This window comes from Chionomys nivalis, chromosome 25 (assembly GCF_950005125.1).
Source record: "Chionomys nivalis chromosome 25, mChiNiv1.1, whole genome shotgun sequence".
In the NCBI taxonomy this organism is placed as follows: Eukaryota; Metazoa; Chordata; class Mammalia; order Rodentia; family Cricetidae; genus Chionomys; species Chionomys nivalis.
Genome location: NC_080110.1, coordinates 26,514,327 through 26,533,839, shown reverse-complemented (window position 1 = coordinate 26,533,839; position 19,513 = coordinate 26,514,327). Strand labels below are relative to the sequence as shown.

The 19,513-nt window shown below is 36.5% G+C and overlaps 1 protein-coding gene across 8 annotated transcripts in view; it reads left to right on the top strand.

Annotated features, from left to right (window-relative positions):
* Positions 1 to 18,690, top strand: part of Cnot2 (CCR4-NOT transcription complex subunit 2) — a 91,616-nt gene extending 72,926 nt beyond the window's left edge. For all 8 annotated transcript variants that reach the window (XM_057757551.1, XM_057757548.1, XM_057757550.1 and 5 more), the window contains 9 exons: positions 1,074 to 1,199; positions 2,879 to 3,003; positions 3,897 to 4,017; positions 4,110 to 4,266; positions 10,020 to 10,081; positions 10,170 to 10,219; positions 11,217 to 11,317; positions 12,624 to 12,768; positions 17,561 to 18,690. In XM_057757551.1, coding sequence (XP_057613534.1) covers positions 1,074 to 1,199; positions 2,879 to 3,003; positions 3,897 to 4,017; positions 4,110 to 4,266; positions 10,020 to 10,081; positions 10,170 to 10,219; positions 11,217 to 11,317; positions 12,624 to 12,768; positions 17,561 to 17,647 — 974 coding nt within the window. In that variant the 3' untranslated portion in view covers positions 17,648 to 18,690. The remainder of the gene's footprint in view (positions 1 to 1,073; positions 1,200 to 2,878; positions 3,004 to 3,896; positions 4,018 to 4,109; positions 4,267 to 10,019; positions 10,082 to 10,169; positions 10,220 to 11,216; positions 11,318 to 12,623; positions 12,769 to 17,560) is intronic.
* The last annotated feature ends 823 nt before the right edge of the window (positions 18,691 to 19,513 follow it).

Here is a 19,513-nt window from a genome sequence, read left to right as displayed (position 1 = left end):
TCCATATTGTACTTTTAATGGAAAATTCACAAATTTTTTTAAATAATTTGTGTGAGATAGTTTAACTTTCCCTTTCCCTTTGTAGTTTTAAATTTATCACCTTGGTGTGTTAATAAAAGTCTTTTTTAAAAAATCAGTTAATCTTAGATAGTAGTTGATTCTTATAATTGTAATATTTTGAGAGAGATCAAAATTAATTGGAAAATGGCCCCAAAACTATACATGCTTATAAAACAAGGAGAAACCTAGATTAAAGAAAAATTAAAGTATAGGATAAATTGTAGATAGAAAATTAAGTGATTTAAAATTCGAATGCAAGGTTAAGAACACTGAAAGTTGAGAGAAAAACGGTTAAAATAGGGAAGTTTAGTTAAATGTTTGTTTCTAATGGTAGCAATCTAATGCAAAAGGAATAAATTCTTTATCCAGTATATTTATTGAGCGCCTACTGTGTATCAACAGGTAATATAAATTAGGTTTTCATCATTCCTATATTCCCCACCTGCTCCTGAGACAGGAATAGTCCATCCTTGCCTGTAGCTAACATATGCATACATGTGTACACATTTTTATCTCAAACTAATAGTGTACAAGACAGAAGTATTAGGGGTTCTCTGTCTACTGTTTGCCTCAGAGTCTGTCTGGACATTTGTCCGGAAAGGTAATGTCATCATCATACCTTACTGTTGAATCTCCAAGTAACCCAGATATAGCCCCATCCATCCAGTTTTAATGAAAAAAGCAGTTATATCTAAAAAGTTTAATTCTTGTTCCCTAATAAGCTGTAAGTTTTTATTGCCTCTTCTATTGGGAGATATAATGTATAACCTTACTCTTTATCTCTTAAATCTCTAGAATTGGGTATGTTAAGGTGCTGGCTGCATACTGCTTTCCTCAGTTATTAGAAAATTCAGTGACCAAGTCAGTCCACAGTATCGTACTTGTGTATCTATCACACCACTCTGCATTATTAAGGAAGAAGACAACTGTTGTTTTCGATTATATTTTGGTTTTTATAATCTCATTTTAAATGTTTGTAGAATCAATAATGACTGTTCTTTCCTACCATTTAGATGGCAGTGAAAATGTGACAGGATTGGACCTTTCAGATTTCCCAGCATTAGCAGACCGAAATAGAAGGGAAGGAAGTGGTAACCCCACCCCATTAATAAACCCCTTGGCCGGAAGAGCACCTTACGGTAATCAAGATTTTTAGCAATGGCCAATTGAAGGTTATAGTCATGTGTATACACACATACGTGTCTCAGTGTTGGTCATATGTGTTTATGTTGTCAAATCAGGCTAGTGTTATTTTGTCAGAATTCATATTTGAAAACTTTCCCCCCATATATCCACAATAACATGATTCATTGCTAAAAGTTTGTACTGTAACCTAAATGTTCGACTTCATTGGTACTCAGAAGTTATTTTTTCGGTTCTCCATGTTTTAATTTGCTATATATAAGTGATTATTTTTGTGGTTGGGCTTTTGTTAGTTGACCCCACAGTTTTCAAGAGACATATTCCTGGTGATTAACAGTGACTGTGCATTGAGGTGTTTCTCTGAGTCACACTGTTGACACTGGGGCTGGATAATTCTCTTCAGAAAACAGGTGGTGTGAGGGCATAGACTATTTAGTACAGTTCTAGCTTTAGCCTAGCACATGCCAGCAACATCCATGGTGACACACCCTCCTAGACATGATTAGCAAATGTCCTCTTGAAAAGATTGTAATCCCTTTCGAGAACCAGTGCTTAAGATTTTTAGTTTTATAGATTCTTGACCATCATTAATATCCCTAATTATTCTTTTTTTACAGTCTCTAGTAAGATAAGAATTTGGCTAGTAGCGCTGAAAAACATGTTAGGGGAGTATCATCTGCATTAAAAGTCTAGACATAACAATTTAGATATTTCTATGACATTGTTTCTAGGGCGTGAGACCTGATAAAGAACAATAGTAAGACAGTAATTAGATGAGTTAATTTGTCAGTTATTTTAAAAATAGACATATTTTCTCCATTATCAGTCAAGGATTTCAATTTCTGTACTTCCTGAATATGAATAAAAATGATGTGTAGAGGGAAAGCTTTATATTTTAAAGCTTCCAATTCTGTTTTCCCAAAATAACGAAATGTGACCTGCCCTGGGAGTTGAGTACCTGGCTACTTGAGTCTCAGTTCAGATGCTAATGTTCTTAACCTTTCCTCATAGGTCCTTTTTCCATCCCTTTAAACATTCCCGTTGCTCTCCTTGGACCATCTCTAGTTTCTCCATTTCCTTCTTGAATTGTGGAGCCCCAAACTGGATTTTGTTCTCCAATAAGGGCCTGACTAATGACAAGCATAGTGGGAAGATTATTTCCCAGTTCTTGCATGTTTTACATCTGTAACATGGAGTCCAAGAAAATGAGAAATAAAGTGGAATTGTTTTATAATTGGTTGCAATATGCTCACTCTGTAAGTCACTTTAAAGTAGAATACTGACATTTTTTAAACTTTTTATTGTGTTCATTTTTATTTTGACAGCTAACGTGTTTATGACATCTAGTCAGATATTTAAAGCTAGCCTGTAAGCCAACATTTTGGCTAATATTACCTACCAATATCAGATCCTATCTTAAGCACATATAGAACATTAGATTAGAATTGCAGGATAACCACTTATTTTCCTTATATTGCTTTATATGTTGAATTTTTTCAGCAGTAAATCAAAATTTCATTCTTTATTATTATCCTGAATACTAATTTTTGGATTATCGTTTTACATGCTTTAAGAAAAAACTTGGTACATTATGAACAAAGTTAACTTTTTATGTAATTTGTATGACAATATTATGGACCCAATTATAATTTTCTGGATTATTTTCATTACATAGTTGGAATGGTAACAAAACCTGCAAATGAGCAATCCCAGGACTTCTCAATACACAATGAAGACTTTCCAGCATTACCTGGTTCCAGCTATAAAGATCCAACGTCAAGTAATGACGACAGCAAATCTGTAAGTACCAGAGATTCATGTATGTGATTGTAGTGTTCTCCTTGTAGACTGCTCTTCCATTAACAGTTACTTACTAGATACTGCTTCGGAACTATTGATTTTGAACACTGTAATAATCTAACTTCTGAAGAATGTGGAAAGCTTTGTAACTAGAAGATAGCCTATTTTTTTCCTATTTCTGTTGAACTTGTCAGTTAATTTAGACTTTTATTGTAGTCCCTGTCAGCTGGATCCCATGAAGTTTGATAATATAGACTTCTAAGGAGCTGTGTTTTTCTTGAGTAAGTTTTCTCCTTGAAGAATCTTTATACACATTTTTATACCTGTGTTGATTCAGCCGACTCAGCTTCTTCCTGATTTAACAAGGGTGTTGATTTCTTCTACCATTCACTGCAAGTAGCTTTTTTTTTGTATGTGTGATGGGGTATTGCTAAGCGAAATTGTAAAGAGAATTGTTGGGTAAGAATGGACATCTGTAACTTAAGAAGTGTGCACATTGCTAGTTTTCCTCAGAGGTTGTCTGGTGATGTCTCAAGTGCTGTAGTTTGTGTAATTCTTCTCTTGTGTGTAAGTGTTGACTGTAACTAAAGTGTGTGTCCCCAAAGTATAAAAACCCCGAGAAAGAAAGGTTTCCCCCATCCCCTGTGATCTATGATCTGAGATTGAAAGAAATAAAAAACCCATTTTCTCTAGCTTTCTTGTCTTTTAAATAGTCATGTGTAGACACAGTATTTATTTGGTTACCATGATTCAGTTAGGGGAACAGAATATTTGAGTAGAAAACAGGTAATTACTACCTTTTTGAATATAATAGTGAATAGCTAGCATGATGTTGATAAATTTAAACTTGCATAATTAGCACATTTTAATGTCACACTTTTTTTCTATACTAGAATTTGAATACATCGGGGAAGACGACTTCAAGTACAGATGGACCCAAATTCCCTGGAGATAAAAGTTCAACAACACAAAACAATAATCAGCAGAAAAAGGGGATCCAGGTGTTACCTGATGGTGGGACTCCATAAATATATCAGAGATATTTTAAAGTACATTTTCACTATTTTCCCTAATAGAAAATAAAAATAACTGTTTTTCTTAACCAGGTCGAGTTACTAACATTCCTCAAGGGATGGTGACGGATCAATTTGGAATGATTGGCCTGTTAACATTTATCAGGGCAGCAGAGACAGACCCAGGAATGGTACATCTTGCTTTAGGAAGTGACTTAACAACATTAGGCCTCAATCTGAACTCTCCTGAGTAAGTGTTTTTTTTCTTCCATATTTGTAAATAAACTTCTAGCCATAAAGTTACCTCTTTCTTTTTAAAGACAGAATAATCGAGGCAGCGTTGAAGGCATTTTACTATATCCTTTGCTGCCCTGGACAGCCTCAAACTTGTTAATTTTATCATCACATTCTATTATCTGCTACTACTTGCTATTGCCTGCTTAACTCTTGGGGTCATTCCTTCATTATTAGCCCATAGTCACTGAGAAATACTGTTCTATAAGAATCTATCTACGAGGAATTTGGGCCCACCCCTGTTGTGGGGGTTGCGGGCCTCTTCCCACAGCCCGGCTCATGGCTGCCTGGCTAGCTTATGCCCCAAAATAACAACACACAAACTGTATTCATTTAAACACTGCTTGGCACATTTCTATTCATGTGTGTAGCACCCCAAGGTGCGCTTACCCAGAAGATTCTAGCCTACGTCCATCCTGGGTTGGAGCTTCATCGTGTCTGCCCTGGAGAACAGAAGCGTGGCGGCGTCTGAGCTCACTTCCCTTCTTCCCAGCATTCTATTCTGTTTACTCCACCCACCTAAAGGCTGGCCAATCAAATGGGCCAAGGCAATTTCTTTATTAGCTCCATCATTTCCCCTTTTTCTGTTTAAACAAAAAAAGGAAGGCTTTAACTTTAACATAGCAAAATTACATATAACAAAACAGTTTATCAAGCAAGAATTACAGTTACAATATTTACATCTACTTTATCTTTTATCATAACAAAGGAAAACTATAACTAACTATTCTTCAACTCCATCAAAGACTCCAGAAAGATACAATATTACCTAAGCAAACAAGAAATAAGCAACTTTCAAACTCTAGAAATGACAGAGACATCTCGCTGCCTTGACAGTCACCCAAAGTTTCTCTGTACCGTTGGGGCATCCATCTTCGGCCTACAGGCTCATAGTTTCCAGCAGATATTTCCATGAAGCAGGAAATTTCAAAGGCAGTTCAGTCACTATCTGCTGTGCCTGTAGAATGTCTCACAGACTCTTTCATGAATCAGGAACCCCGAAAGATCATCTCACCTTTAGGCAAGTTCAGCAGTCCTCTCTCTGCGGGTTCTTTGTGTCCAGTTTATGCAACAGTCCAGGCAAGAGCAGTTTCTTGCCCAAATGGCTATCAAACTCCATAAGAATCCTCTTCAATGCCCATCTTCTTCTTGAAGTAGATTGGAGCTACCAGGAGCAGAGTGTCTCATTGTCATGAAAAGTCCTAAGTTATTAAAACATTTAAAATGCCATATTGTATAATCTTTGAAAGATATGAAGAATGCCTATCTAAAATATATTTATGTACATCTAGAAAATCTTAACTAACATGACTACAAACTTGACTATTATGATTATCTATTAACAACCTATATACATTACATTTTTAAATGAACTACACAATCACAATACCTTAATCAATACATATACATATAACAAAGTTGACCTTAAATTAATATCAAGATTCATATCAATGCAAATTATTCACATCTATATCATCTCCCCCTTTAAATGTAAAAGAACATTTATAAACAACATATGGGAACATGGGCGCAGTTTTTCTCTCCAAACTGCTTCCTGCTGAATGGGGGCGCTGTTATTCAGGTCTTTTACGGGATAACCTGTCTGCTTGTTTCATCTCAGTTGGCAGTTGAGCGAAGCAATTTTTTGAGGGTGTTCACAGCAACCTTTCAGGAGGGCGTGGTCTATCATACCATATTGTGATAGAAGCAATCCAAAGAGTCTCATCCTCTGTGAAAACAAAAGAAACTCTTTTCCAAAGTATCAGATCCTTAGATCCAAATTCTGAAGTCAAGGTATTTTGAAAATATCTATCTTGGATTAGTTCAGCAGCATTTATAAACAAATATCTTTTAGCATCTGTTGCTCCTTCCTCAGCATTCAAACAGAGCATAATAGCATATAGTATCAAGATTCTCATTGTATTTTCCATCTTTGTGCAGCTTTATTTTAACCTCTATTTCGTTTATTTTTACTTTTATTTTTTGCTTTTTGAGACAGGTTCTCTGTATAGTTTTGACCTGGAATAACTCTGTCGACCAAGCTGTCCTTTAACTCTCAGAGATCCTTCTGTCTCTGCCTCCCAGGCATTGGGATTAAAGGCGTGTGCTACCACACCTTGAAGTCACAGAGGTCAATCTCCCTCTGCCTTCCAAGTGTTGGGATTAAAGGTGTGTGCTACCGCACCCAACTACTCTCTTTCTTCCTTTTTTTTTTTTACTTTTAAGAACTTTAACTTTTAGCCTGCATATATTTTTAACACACTGTAAACCATTTAGATATTTTCTTCGACTTTGAATCTTTCTTTTACTGTATATGTCTCTTTTGTGACCACATGAGTCTTTAATTTACCAAGCAATATAGGTAGGATTAAAGCCGTGGCTTTGGCGGCTGGATCCAGCCCATTCCTTAGCTTTCCAGCCTCATGGCTGAGGTACTGCTGGAGCCATTTTATTGCCACAACTCTGTGGCGTTTCAGGGTCCCTGCCAGCAAGTAAGCTGCAGCATTCTGCTCACAGACCACACTCGTTCAGACTGCCTGCCTGAGTCAGAGTTTGCCCCTGGCAGGATGGACCAGAAAGTCAGCATTTTAAATAAAACAGCACAACTTTTTTCCTGCTATGGCTGAAAACAAACAAGCATGCAGCCGGCTTTTATCAATACCATTTAAGTGCTTCGTGGCAGGACCTCTTAATGAGCTGCAGGGTTTTGCAGCTAAAGCTGAGTCAGGAAGCCTCTCTTAGATGAGAGCGCTTACTTGTCTCTAGCAAGCAGAGCAGACCCAAGAAATTGCTGCTACCACGTCGGGCGCCATTTTGTAGTGGGAGCTGCAGGCTGTGTTCCTGCCGCCCCAGAAGGTCATTGGCTAATAAACTGCCTTGGCCCATTTGATTGGCCAACCTTTTATTGGCTAGCTCTTACATATTTATCTAACCCATTTCTAATATTCTGTGTAGCACCACGAGATGGTGGCTTACCGGGAAAGATTCAGCATGTCTGACCTGGCGGCTTGCTTCATCGCGTCTTCCTCAGAGAGGAGAACTATTGGGTCTGAGCTCACTTCCTCTTCCTCCCAGCATTCTGTTCTGTTTACTCCACCCACCTATGTTCTAACCTATGAGGCCAAGAGTTTCATTATTTTTTAACCAATGACCTTCCTCCATCATACCCCCAAGCCAAATCCTTATCTGTTGCATCGATCTTGTCATTATTAAGAACTATAACCTCCTCATAAGGTTAACTTTTGCCCTGCTTTCTAACCATCACCATTTCCCTTTTCTCTTGTGCTGTGACTTCTTTAGTCATTTGATTCTATTGGGATTTTTCATCCATTTATTCTTCTACCTTCCTTGATGTTCTTACCTCTTCCACTTCCTTCTCACCATTAAATTTTATGGTCAGTTGTAATATCTGATTTATGTGACTCTTGATTGTTTTGACCTTCTCTCAGTTGTTTTCCTCTTCCCATTATCCTTGTTCTGTCTGCTTGTTTCATTCTTGATCCATCTACTGGATGGACTATGGAAGAGCGACAGTTTCATTGTCTACTCTTGCTTTACACTCGTGCTCTGGAACTTCAAAGTGAGTTCTTTGCAGGCATACTCGTACCTGATATGCATAGTCCATTTAGAACTTTTTCTTTGCTTTTGACTGTTTGTTTGTTCGTTGTTTTTTGCTGCTGTTACATCCCTTGTGACTATTTTGTGTTTCCGCAAGCTATTAGTATCTTTTCTCCAGTCCGTAACTCTCAAATAATGTCCTGGCTAAATTTCTACTTTACAGAGAAAAGTGGAAGCAAATGGAAGAGGGCATCCACCTGGTCCTACCCCAATCTTAATCTGACACACCTGTATTTGCTCCCTGCTTCCTACTTAAAACTTTCTGAAAACTCATGAGTGTGAATCTTAACGTTTTCTGCTCTCTCTGGTGCTAGTATCTCAAGCTAGGTTATAGAAATGTAGGGCAAGCACTCTACCCCAAAACGGTCTGGCTGGTGTAACTTAGGGTGGCTCTTTAGCCCTCCTGCTTCTGACTGAGTAATATTGCAGACACTTGTATTTCCATCTAACTCACAAAACTTCTGTTTGCCATTTCTAGTCACATGGAGAAAATATTATTTTTCCATTAGTATCAAAATACTTTTATCTTGATTCAACCTCCTGAGTTACTGTCACATTTTTAATTTATTTTTTGAAGCAAAGCATCTCAAATGAATCATCTTAACTTTTCTAATTTGTCTTCTCGCATTCTATTAGACCCATTTTAGTTAGGATTCTGCTCCCACCACTCCACTAAACTATGTTCCGCAAGTAAATCAAGTGGACCGTGAGATGCTCTTTCTCTTAATCTTGAAGATGTTCTTCTCATCTGGTCACCTTAGCTCATCCCTCTCAATTTCCCATGCTGGTGACACCGCCTGTCCTTGACCTTTGAATTAGTCCTCGTTGTTTATTCCATGATCTTGTCTATTCTTGTGCTTTGAAGGACCACGTAAATTGAACATTCCAGACTTCTCTCCTGAACTTAAGACTTTAGGTACCATTACCAATTAAATACCTCTTAACTGATCTGGGTCCAGCCCACACTGTCAATGCTTTTCAGTCTCGGTTATACTTGGAGACCCTAGCATTATCTTAGTTCTCTCCTTCCTTCTCCCTTAGATGCAGTCCTCAGATAGATTTCACTGCATTGCTGCCCTTCTGGCTTGTTGCCTGGAAGTTTGTCAGTGGATCACCAAGCAGGGAGTCTTGGTTTTCCTTCTCCCCTTTCTATACAGCTTTATTGTTGCACTCAAGGTAATCCTCTGAATAGGCTATTCCTATGCTCAACACCACCTGCAGGTTTGTTGTTTTATTTAAGAACTCCCTGTAGAGCAGCCCTCCCCTGTTTGCCTTGTTCTTTCTTTCTCCCTACTTTACCTGGGCAGCTCTCTCCTTTGCTCCTCATTGTGGTCTCACTGGTCTTCTTATTCTGCCTCGCATGTCCAGTTGTGTCTTAGTTTTTCTCATATTTCCCTTGACTGGCACAATGTTTACCAGATATTTACCTGAGATTATCTTTATCATATTCTTTTTTATTTGTTTAAATCTAAATTTGTCACATCTTATTTAAATTGACCACCTCACTTAATTATACAGCCATTTCCCTACTTTCAAGACCTCCCTGAATAAATTGTTTATTATGTTAATTCTTGCCCACATCCAATCCACCATATACTTAAATCGGAAGTAAATTTTATGGTGTCAGCGGTCTTTGTTCACTCACTGTACTCAGAGTACCTAGGAAAGCTCCAGTGTCTGTAATAGGCATGCACATAAATAAATACTTGGTAAGTATGAAATCTTGCTCCTAATGCTTACACATTTGAGTAAGGTATACATGGAAAGTAATTGTATTGGAGAATGATGTATAAATGAATTAAAAGCATTGTTAATTATAGCTAATTGAAAGTAGAACATTTAAATTATGTACGTAAGCATATTGTAATTTTCTGTGCTATGTACCCTGTTGGTAGAGTGCTGAAGGAAGCAGCCCTTTTTCATTTTTCTGCTATAAAGTTTCAGGAAACTCCAGAAAGGGAACCAGGAACAATGCTCAGTTTTTATTTGAAGTCTTTTTTAAAACTTATTTTACCAAAATTAAGTTATAAATATATTTTACTACTTTATTCTTTAAAGTGGCTTCTTCTTTTTTTTTTACCTCTTGTTCAGAAATCTCTACCCCAAATTTGCATCACCCTGGGCATCTTCGCCTTGTCGGCCTCAGGACATAGGTAGGAGGATCTATTTATGTTTAGAATCTTTAAAAAAAAAAAACGTTTTCTAAGAATCGGTTAATAAGAATGTTTTTTCATTATACAGACTTCCATGTCCCATCTGAATATTTAACGAACATTCACATTAGGGATAAGGTGAGTGTAGCATACTGTTCTTAGTGTGGATTTATCTCCTTTCCTGGTACCATTTTCAGGCATTTTCAGCATGATAGTGTAGTAGCAATCTTTGGGATATGCTTTTGTATACTCATTCAGTTATGTATAACAATTCTGGGTTTTGTTAACAATGCTAATGTTTTGGGGTTTGCTTTTAAAACCAAACAGTGTTAGGACTGATATTTTCTGCAATTATTGTGACTATAGTAACCATAGTTGATGACAATAAACTGACTTAGGAAGTTTGGTCCTTATTCTCCTGACTCTCTCGTTTTATGATTAAGGAAGCTTTTACTTCTTTACAAACTTATCCAGATAAAGCACAAACCCTTTTGAAGTTAGCCTCTTCACACCGTCTGTGCCCTGAGGCTACAGTAGCCTGAGTGTTCCAGAACCTTAGTGCAGTGTGAGAAGTGCTGGAGACTGTCCTGCATCCACAGCTGCCACTGGAACACAATGGGGGACTGCATTGGGATGATGCACAGAAGCCAAGCGACTAGGTGGATGCTTTGTTCATGTGAGGTTTTGAGCTGTGGCACTTACGTAGTTAATAGTTTTGTAGGCTGTTTTCTACCTTGTAGGGAAATGTGAAAAGGTTATCCTTTAGCCATCCCTTTACACAAAATAGAGCACTGTCTTTATGGTTTTTGTACTTACCATCTGTGATTGCTGGAAATCTCAGAGTGGTTTGTGAATCACTGCATACAGATTCAGCATTTACAAGTCTGTGTAGCTGGCACTCCATGGGGTACTTCCATATACACTCATTCTTGTGAGTTAGTATTAGGTCACTAAGTAACTTTATTCATTTAGATGAAGAAGTGCTAAGAAACTGACTCCCTGGCAGCATAATTATGAAATGACAGTTGTCTGCGCTAAGCAAAGATTTCTGTTTATCCTTCCAATTTTTATTTTAGTAGCAACAATTAAATTTTACATTTGGTTTACAGTTTATAACTCTTTTTGTCTTTCATAGCTGGCTGCAATCAAGCTTGGCCGATACGGAGAAGATCTCCTCTTCTATCTCTACTACATGAATGGAGGAGATGTCTTACAACTCTTAGCTGCGGTCGAGCTGTATGTTCAGAATATCTTACCACTTTCTCTCCTAGCGTATCTCGGATGTTCTGAAGGTGTTTAAAATGATGATGGTTGCAACTTCTTGTTTTCACTGAAAATTCTCCTCCCTGCAGTTGACGTTGTTGGCAGGGACGTTGTTCAGTGGTGAAGTGCTTGCCTGGCACCTCCAGGCTTTAGTCATTCCCTGGACCGTCAGGGGAACAACAAAAGTATAAAGGAGAGGTTGGGGATTATTTTTATATTTAGTAAAATGAATTTTGTTTGCATTGAAAGCGTATTGCAGCTGTATAATCACTGTAACCTAAAAAGAATTTCAGACTTAATTCCAACTATATGAAGTGACACGGTTAGTGAATTGAAGTTTTTGAATGAGTTTGGTTGTGATTCTTGAAGAACCACAGATGTTTATGATGAATAGACATAGAATCTTGTTATTTAATATGTGTCATTTGATTATTAAATAGACAAGACCCTGTATACCTGTGCCTCTATGTTGATACTGAATTGTCAGGTTTAAAATTTCTCAGTTGAGAGAATTCACTTTTTGCTTTTTCCACTATTTCCCTCTCATTTTTGTGAAATGAGGATTAACACCTATTCCTTTTAATCTAGTCATAAATAAATGTATCAGATCACTCATATATCTGTATTTGGCTTTTGTGTCATGTCATTTGTGTTTGTGAGCTACCAAACTGTAGGAAAGCATGTATTTACATGGAAGTCCATCATCAGGGGACATCTGTTCCTTTGGATGTTGATATCCAGTTTCTAAGTGCTATAGATCATCACTTGGGTTCTGATGATATCCTCTTAGAGATTTTGACAGTTTATGATTTAAAGTTAAAAATTAAACTTTATGAAATGACTATTCTGTTGTCATCATGACTGTAAAGTTGTGTGAATTTAAGTAATCTATTCAAATTGGCTTCTTAATAACTTAACGTAGTTCACCAGGCTGTTATTTTAGTGTGCCTCAATTTCAATTCCTGTCATTTATTCAGTATATTTTATCTTTCTTTGGTCTGCCCAAGTTTTATTATATCACTCATAACTTTTAAATTATTTTGTCTACATAAAGTTTATTCAACTTAATTAAATTATTTGCACTAAAAATGTGCTTTTGGAACAAAAGAAGTTATCTTACTGTATTTGAATAACTATACTTAATAGTAGAGCCAGATAAAGACGCTTCCATGTGTATATACTTTAGAAAAAACTTTTCTGAGAAAGGTTTACCACATGTATAAATGTTTAACATGGGTCATAGGAAAAATTAACTATCTTTCTCTTTTAAAAATTGAAGTTTTAACCGTGATTGGAGATACCACAAAGAAGAACGAGTGTGGATTACCAGAGCACCAGGCATGGAGCCCACAATGAAAACCAATACATATGAGAGGGGGACATATTACTTCTTTGACTGTCTGAACTGGAGGAAAGTAGCCAAGGTATATCTTTTTCCATGTGCAAAATGTATCAATATTTGTAGTCATTAAAAACTTCCTTTGCTTGTTAATATGTAACAATATGTCTATTCCAATAATGTGTCAGATATTTATTTGCCATGCCTCATGGAAGTCTCCAGAAACAACTCATTTCACTAATAGAAAATTTATTAAATTTGGTAAGAGATTTTTATGGTAAATATAACCCACACTTAGTTTCAGAGAACTCCCAACTCTATGTCTTTTAATATTCTTTCCATCAGTAATTCTTAGTGCTACAAAAGCTAAACAGAAGAATAGTATTTCTGACAAATTAGTTCTTTGGGCAATATTTTAGTTGTTGCTTTGGGGTCATTTTTTTCAATATAATAAGTTGATAGAATGTTTTACATTTTAAGATAGTTTGAAGTGTTATCAGATATAAACCATAGAAAAGTTTGGACTTTTATAATTTTTATAAAATTTAAAGAAGTTTAAAAATATGAATCCAATAGAAAATACAGAAGAGATTAAAAATTATTTTGGTTTTTGTTTTTCGGTGTCTCAGTAGTCAATGTGGTTAGTGCTTAGTCCTTAGATTATGTTGGTCATTTCAACAGCTATAGTTAATGAAAATATTGTCTTAGTTTCAAAGACTATATTCTTACCATTTTAGCAGAAATATAGAATTTAGCTTCCATTTCTGCTTTGATCTTGTACAAGTTTTCTTTCTGTGACTCTGTTCTTTTTTTCAAAGTGGATATCATGAAGATTGAATGAAATCCTATGTGTACACATCCATACCCTTCGTACAGGGTTTCCTTTTGGCACATGGTGGATGTGTGTGTTAGTAGTTCTGATACTTTTATCATTGTTAGAGGTTACTGCTATTCTTCCAAACATGAAAATTTTCCAATTGATTGTTTCTTGGTTAAATTGTGATTCTCCAATTTTAGCTTGTATGAGAATTACCTGGGGAACTAGTTAAACAAATTGCAGAGCCTTCCCTTCTACTGTGTGATCTAGTCAGGTCTGTGGGCGGGGTCTAAGGATGAATACTTACTCCCAAGTCATTCTAGAGAGCGTGCTGTATCTGGTCCAAGGCCATGCTGTCAGAGACAAGGTCTTTGGAGGAGAACCGAAGCATTTTACATTCATTTTGAAGCTTTATGCTCAATAATTTGAATTCTAAATCCACATGCAAAAATGAATGCACTTAAGCAATACATAGCTATATAATTATAGCTAAAATTTGGATTGTGTGTTTGTTAGGAAATCAAGTGAGAAAGAAGAGTTTTTGAGAATTGTCTTCTCTTCATAATGTAAGATATTCATAAACATTAATATTAGAGCTTTTTATTTCCTCAGAAACAATTCCCAGTTTAGGTCAATGTTACTTTAAGGAAAATGTTTCCTATATAAAATAAAAGATTATTTATGACATATGCTTGTTAAATAATTTTGCTAAGTTTTACCTGTCTCCTAATATAGTTGAACAACTGTTTTCACTTCTTAAGAATATTAGTGAAGTAGGAAAATAAGCTCTGAATGGTAGTTAGTATCTAAGTTATTCCCTAAGAAAGCTCTCCAAATAATATGTTAGCTGCTTGCATTGATACTCTTCAAAATTCTTTCATCGTGATGGGAAACAATGAGAATTGTTGGTTCCTATCAGGTATTAATGAGCAGTTTGTGAAAATTGGTTATGGTGAAGTATAGTTTACAATGACTATTCACAGATGTGTTCAGACAGACCTTTCCATAAGATTGCTTAGTATTAAGACATTTTAGTCATTCTGTTAAGAGACTTCATAAAATTATAAAATGTTCATAAATGTGACATTGTCACATCAGCCACGGGGCTTGCACAGTGTTGGAGTTTGAGGAATAGTGAGGTAAATACCACATAACTGCATTTTTCTTGTAAGGATGTGTACATAGTGTGGTAGTGATGTAAGTACTAAACAAATGGAGGCTTGTAGGCACAGGGTGCTCTGCGGGCCTTTGAGATCTTGAGCCCATTCCCAGTGACACTCTTCCTCCAGTAAGGCCACACCATTGACACGTAAAAGAAACGCTATAGATATTGAAGTTAGATGTAGTTAAAGAGCAAAGAGGTGAGAGTGATGCAAGGTTCAGCTACTTTAAGAAGAATAAAAATATGTGGAAAACAGATAAAAGATTATTGATGAAAGACAAGATTTGACCCATAATATTTCTAGTTAGTGTGTAAATGTTTTTTAAATATTAAAGTATTTATGCTTCCTATGTTCAAACTGGTCTCTTTTTTATAATATTAATAGGATATAATATTCATGAGGTTAAACTCTTTAAATACTAATAAATCAGCGTATCTTGCCAGTATGGATGGGTAAAATGTAACTTAGAGCTTGTCGTTGTCAAAATTGCAGGTAAGCTTTTTATACTAAGTATATTTTAGACGCAGATGCACTTTCATTTCAAAGAATAACTGGGAAAATTGTGCTAATGTGAATGTGGATACTCAGCTTCAGCCATGGGCAGGAGTTTAAGGATGGCGACTGCCCTTTGCTCCTTCTTGCTAGTGGGTGAATAGCCCTGTGCCTTTCTCAGTCATATGGAAAGTATCTGTTTAAAAGATAAAGTCACACAATGTACCTTCTTTATAAACATTTGTGAAGACGCTTAATGTTTTCAAAGTTATTTTAAGCGTATAATGAAATAAATTTGTTTTGAATCTTGGATTAAAAACACACAAACCCATCATGTTTTACACTAGGAAAGACAGATCCTGCCAAGTTTGATCCTAGTCTTCAGTATAATAAAATACCAATTTACCCAAGATACATACAAAGATTACAAAAAAATGAGCTCTGTCTTTAGTTTTGGTTCATAGTAGGTTGTCAGTTATATGCGTGCTGATGTGTTTGGTGTTGAAAAGCTTGATCACTGTTGCCTAAGGTCTTGTTTTAACTAAATAATGCAAATTTCATTTAATTCACAGTGGAAGCATTCATCTTGGGGTCAGTTTGATACCAGACACAATAGGATAAGTTATCCAATGGTTGCTAAGGGTGCTTGTTTAATCCTCAGTAGATAATGTGGGTTGAGGTTTAATAACTTGAGAGAGATTTTAAAATAATTTGTGGCAGTTTGATTCAGGCTATAGAATGAGTAATATTAGAGCCTCCCCCTTTTTTGTGGTTACAGAAGTATTTGGATTTGTATGCAGTTATTTGCATCTCTGGTGAATTCTTAAATTTTAAAACTTTTGAAGCCAGGTCTTGTAACCCCAGTATTCAGGAGGCTGGGGTGGGCATGATTGTGACTTTGTAGCCTCCTTGGGCTATGTGGGGAGTTCCAAAGCCAGCCTAAACTGGCAAGACCTTGTCTCAAAAACAAAAAAAAGGAGAGAGAGAAAAGAGAAGGGGCAGCAAGATGACTCTGGGTATAGGTACTTGCCAACGGGCAGGAAGACCTGAGTTGACCTACACAGTGGAAGTAGAAAACCAACGTGTCATCTATATGCGCTGTGATGTGTGTTCGCCCCCTTATCCACAAATAAATATTATACATAAAAACCATAATAGATTTGAACAGTTTGATTAAAATCAGTAATCAGTTAGGTTTCCTATAATCATGCACCAAAACTATCATCTAATTTTAAATGGCCATTAAATTATCTTTTTTTTTTTGTTTGTTTGTTTGTGTTTTTTTTTTTTTTGGTTTTTCGAGACAGGGTTTCTCTGTGGCTTTGGAGCCTATCCTGGAACTAGCTCTGTATACCAGGCTGGTCTCGAACTCACAGAGATCCACCTGCCTCTGCCTCCCGAGTGCTGGGATTAAAGGCGTGCGCCACCATCGCCCGGCTAAATTATCTTTTATGACGTTTATGAAATGGGAGTTCTAGAGGTATGTGTGTTTTCAGCTCATTGTTTTCCTGAGATTTTAATGAGGTTAAAGAATAACTGCTTAAAAAATTGTCATCAAGGTAAATTGAAAAGTCTCTCATTTTAAACATGAACAAACTGTTAGGGTTTTTGTTTTGTACTTCATTAAAATAGGCTTTATTTAAACATCCTATAATTTTCAGTCTTTTGCAAGAGAGCAATAATAATTTCCTTTTTTAGTTTTAATTACAAACTTGCACACAATTTTTATGAGTCCACATTCCTAAGCTAACTGATTTTATATTCAGCAGGTTGATACTCACATACAGTAGGCACAGGGCACTACTGTTCTTCAGACTGCTTTACTTACGAGGGCAAAGATCTAGTGTGCCTGTGTCTCTGTTCACTCTCATGTGGAATTATTTTTTATGTGGAATTATTTTTTTCTTTTTTTAAAAGTATTTATTTATTATATATACAATATTCTGTCTGCATGTGTACCTGCAGGCCAGAAGAGGGCACCAGACCTCATTACAGATGGTTGTGAGCCGCCATGTGGTTGCTGGGAATTGAACTCAGGACCTCTGGAGGAGCAGGCAATGCTCCTAACCGCTGAGCCATCTTTCCAGCCCCTTATTTTTTTATTCTTATAGTAAATATATCTTGACCAAAAAAAAAAAAGAGAGAGAGAGAGAGTCACTTGGCTCAGCAAGTAAAAGTTCTTGCCAAGGAGACCGATGGCCTGCCCGAGTTTGGTCCTCATGTAGGTGGGAGACCTAGACCTACATCTCACAGGTTGTCCTCTGCCCTTCACTCATGCGTGTTCTCTCTCTCTCTCTCTCTCTCTCTCTCTCTCTCTCAGATACACAAACACACACTAAATAATGCTTTTTAAAAGAGGTTTATGAAATAATTTAAATTCTCAGGTTTTGATGTTCTTTCTATAGGAGTTCCATCTGGAATATGACAAATTAGAAGAGCGGCCTCACCTGCCATCCACCTTCAACTACAACCCTGCTCAGCAAGCCTTCTAAAAGACTTCCCTTTCCTGGGGTATGGCTGTCTCAGCACAGTACTCGACAGATCCGCAGAACTGATGTGGCTCAGGCAACCTGGTTTTAATTCATTGAGGATCTGGCAATTGGCTTACGTAAAGGGTCACCATTTGAGGTCCTGCCTTACCAATTATGTGCTGCCCAACAACTAAATTTGTAATTTGTTTTCTCTAGTTTGAGCAGGGTCTGAATTTTTTCGTTTATTTTCTTTTTGCCAGCAGACAGACTTGGGTCTATAAAGACAAGCAAGTACACTGACAGAAGTTACCATTTAGTTTCTTAAATGTAAAAAAGAAAACCCACAAAAGACTCAACAAAATTAGACCACAAAATTTGCATTGTTCATTGTAGCACTATTGGTAATAAAATAACAAATGTTTGTGCATTTTTATGTGAAGATCCTTCTCGTATTTCATTTGGAAAGATGAGCAAGGGCTGCTTCTTTCATTTTACTTCCCCTTCTGTTTCTGAAAGGCAGTTTCGCCAGGCTTAATGCAAGAATATGACTGTAGAAGAAAGAGATTGCCACGGTCTCTGGATGGTTTCCAGGGCTGTGTTGTTACTGAGCTTCATCTTTCCAGAATGAGCAAAACACTGTCCAGTCTTTGTTACGATTTTGTAATAAATGTGTACATTTTTTTTAAATTTTGGACATCACATGAATAAAGGTATGTATGTACGAATGTGTATATATTATATATATGACATCTATTTTGGAAAATGTTTGCCCTGCTGTACCTCATTTTTAGGAGGTGTGCATGGATGCAGTATATGAAAATGGGACATTCTGGAACTGCTGGTCAGGGGACTTTGTCGCCCTGTGCACTAAAGGGCCAGATTTTCAGCAGCCAAGGACATCCATACCCAAGTGAATGTGATGGGACTTCAAGACGTGAACTGAGACAATTCACTCTGGCTGTTTGAACAGCAGCGTTTCATAGGAAGAGAAAAAGATCAATCTTGTATTTTCTGACCACATAAAGGCTTCTTCTCTTTGTAATAAAGTAGAAAAGCTCTCCTCACTGCAGTGTTGACTTTGATTTGAAATTGTCAGACTTCTTCAACACGAAAAACATCGATAAAAGCCTGAAGTTTCACAAATACACTGAATGGTGTGACTAAGTTTAGATTTTTTTTTTCAGCTATCAGTAAAAAGGTTAATGGATCCACAGTGGGCCCTTTTCCTTGTTGGTTTTAAATGCATCCTCAGCATTAACCAGAGGAGAAAAGTTGAACGGGTGGTAGCAACAGTACAGTATCCCGAGCACTCTTGGGACACAACAAAAAGTTTGTTCTCTGAGAAATTGGTGAGGAATCCTATGACAGAACTTTTAGACTTATTTTGTCTTTATGAATTTTACTTTCAGCTGCTGGCCTGTATAGTTCATATTTGAAGGTTACTTGGTTTTATTTTATTGACATCTAAGTGAAAATACCGTGTTTAAAGTGTTTGAATGCTGAAACTACCAGTAGAGCAAAAGAGAACAGGAAGAAAGCTATGGGATTTAATTTTTTAGTTTTTATTTTTAACCTATTTCTTTATATGAATGAAATCTTATTGACATTGCCTAGCTCGTCTCTGAAAAGTAAATGTTTATGAAAATGCTAAGTTTGTGTATCAGGAATATACAAGAACATGAAATTCACCTTTCTCTAAGTATTTTTTAGATAGCCAAAATGGATAAAATCATCAGGATTTTTAAAAAATTACAGAATTCAAAGTACCACCTCAGTAAAGATGGCACTTCATATTACAACTTTACAGTGTCCAAAACTTAACAGACACTGCACTGTTTGATCTATACCAGATTCAAATCCTTGATATCACAAGGAAGAATTCATCTT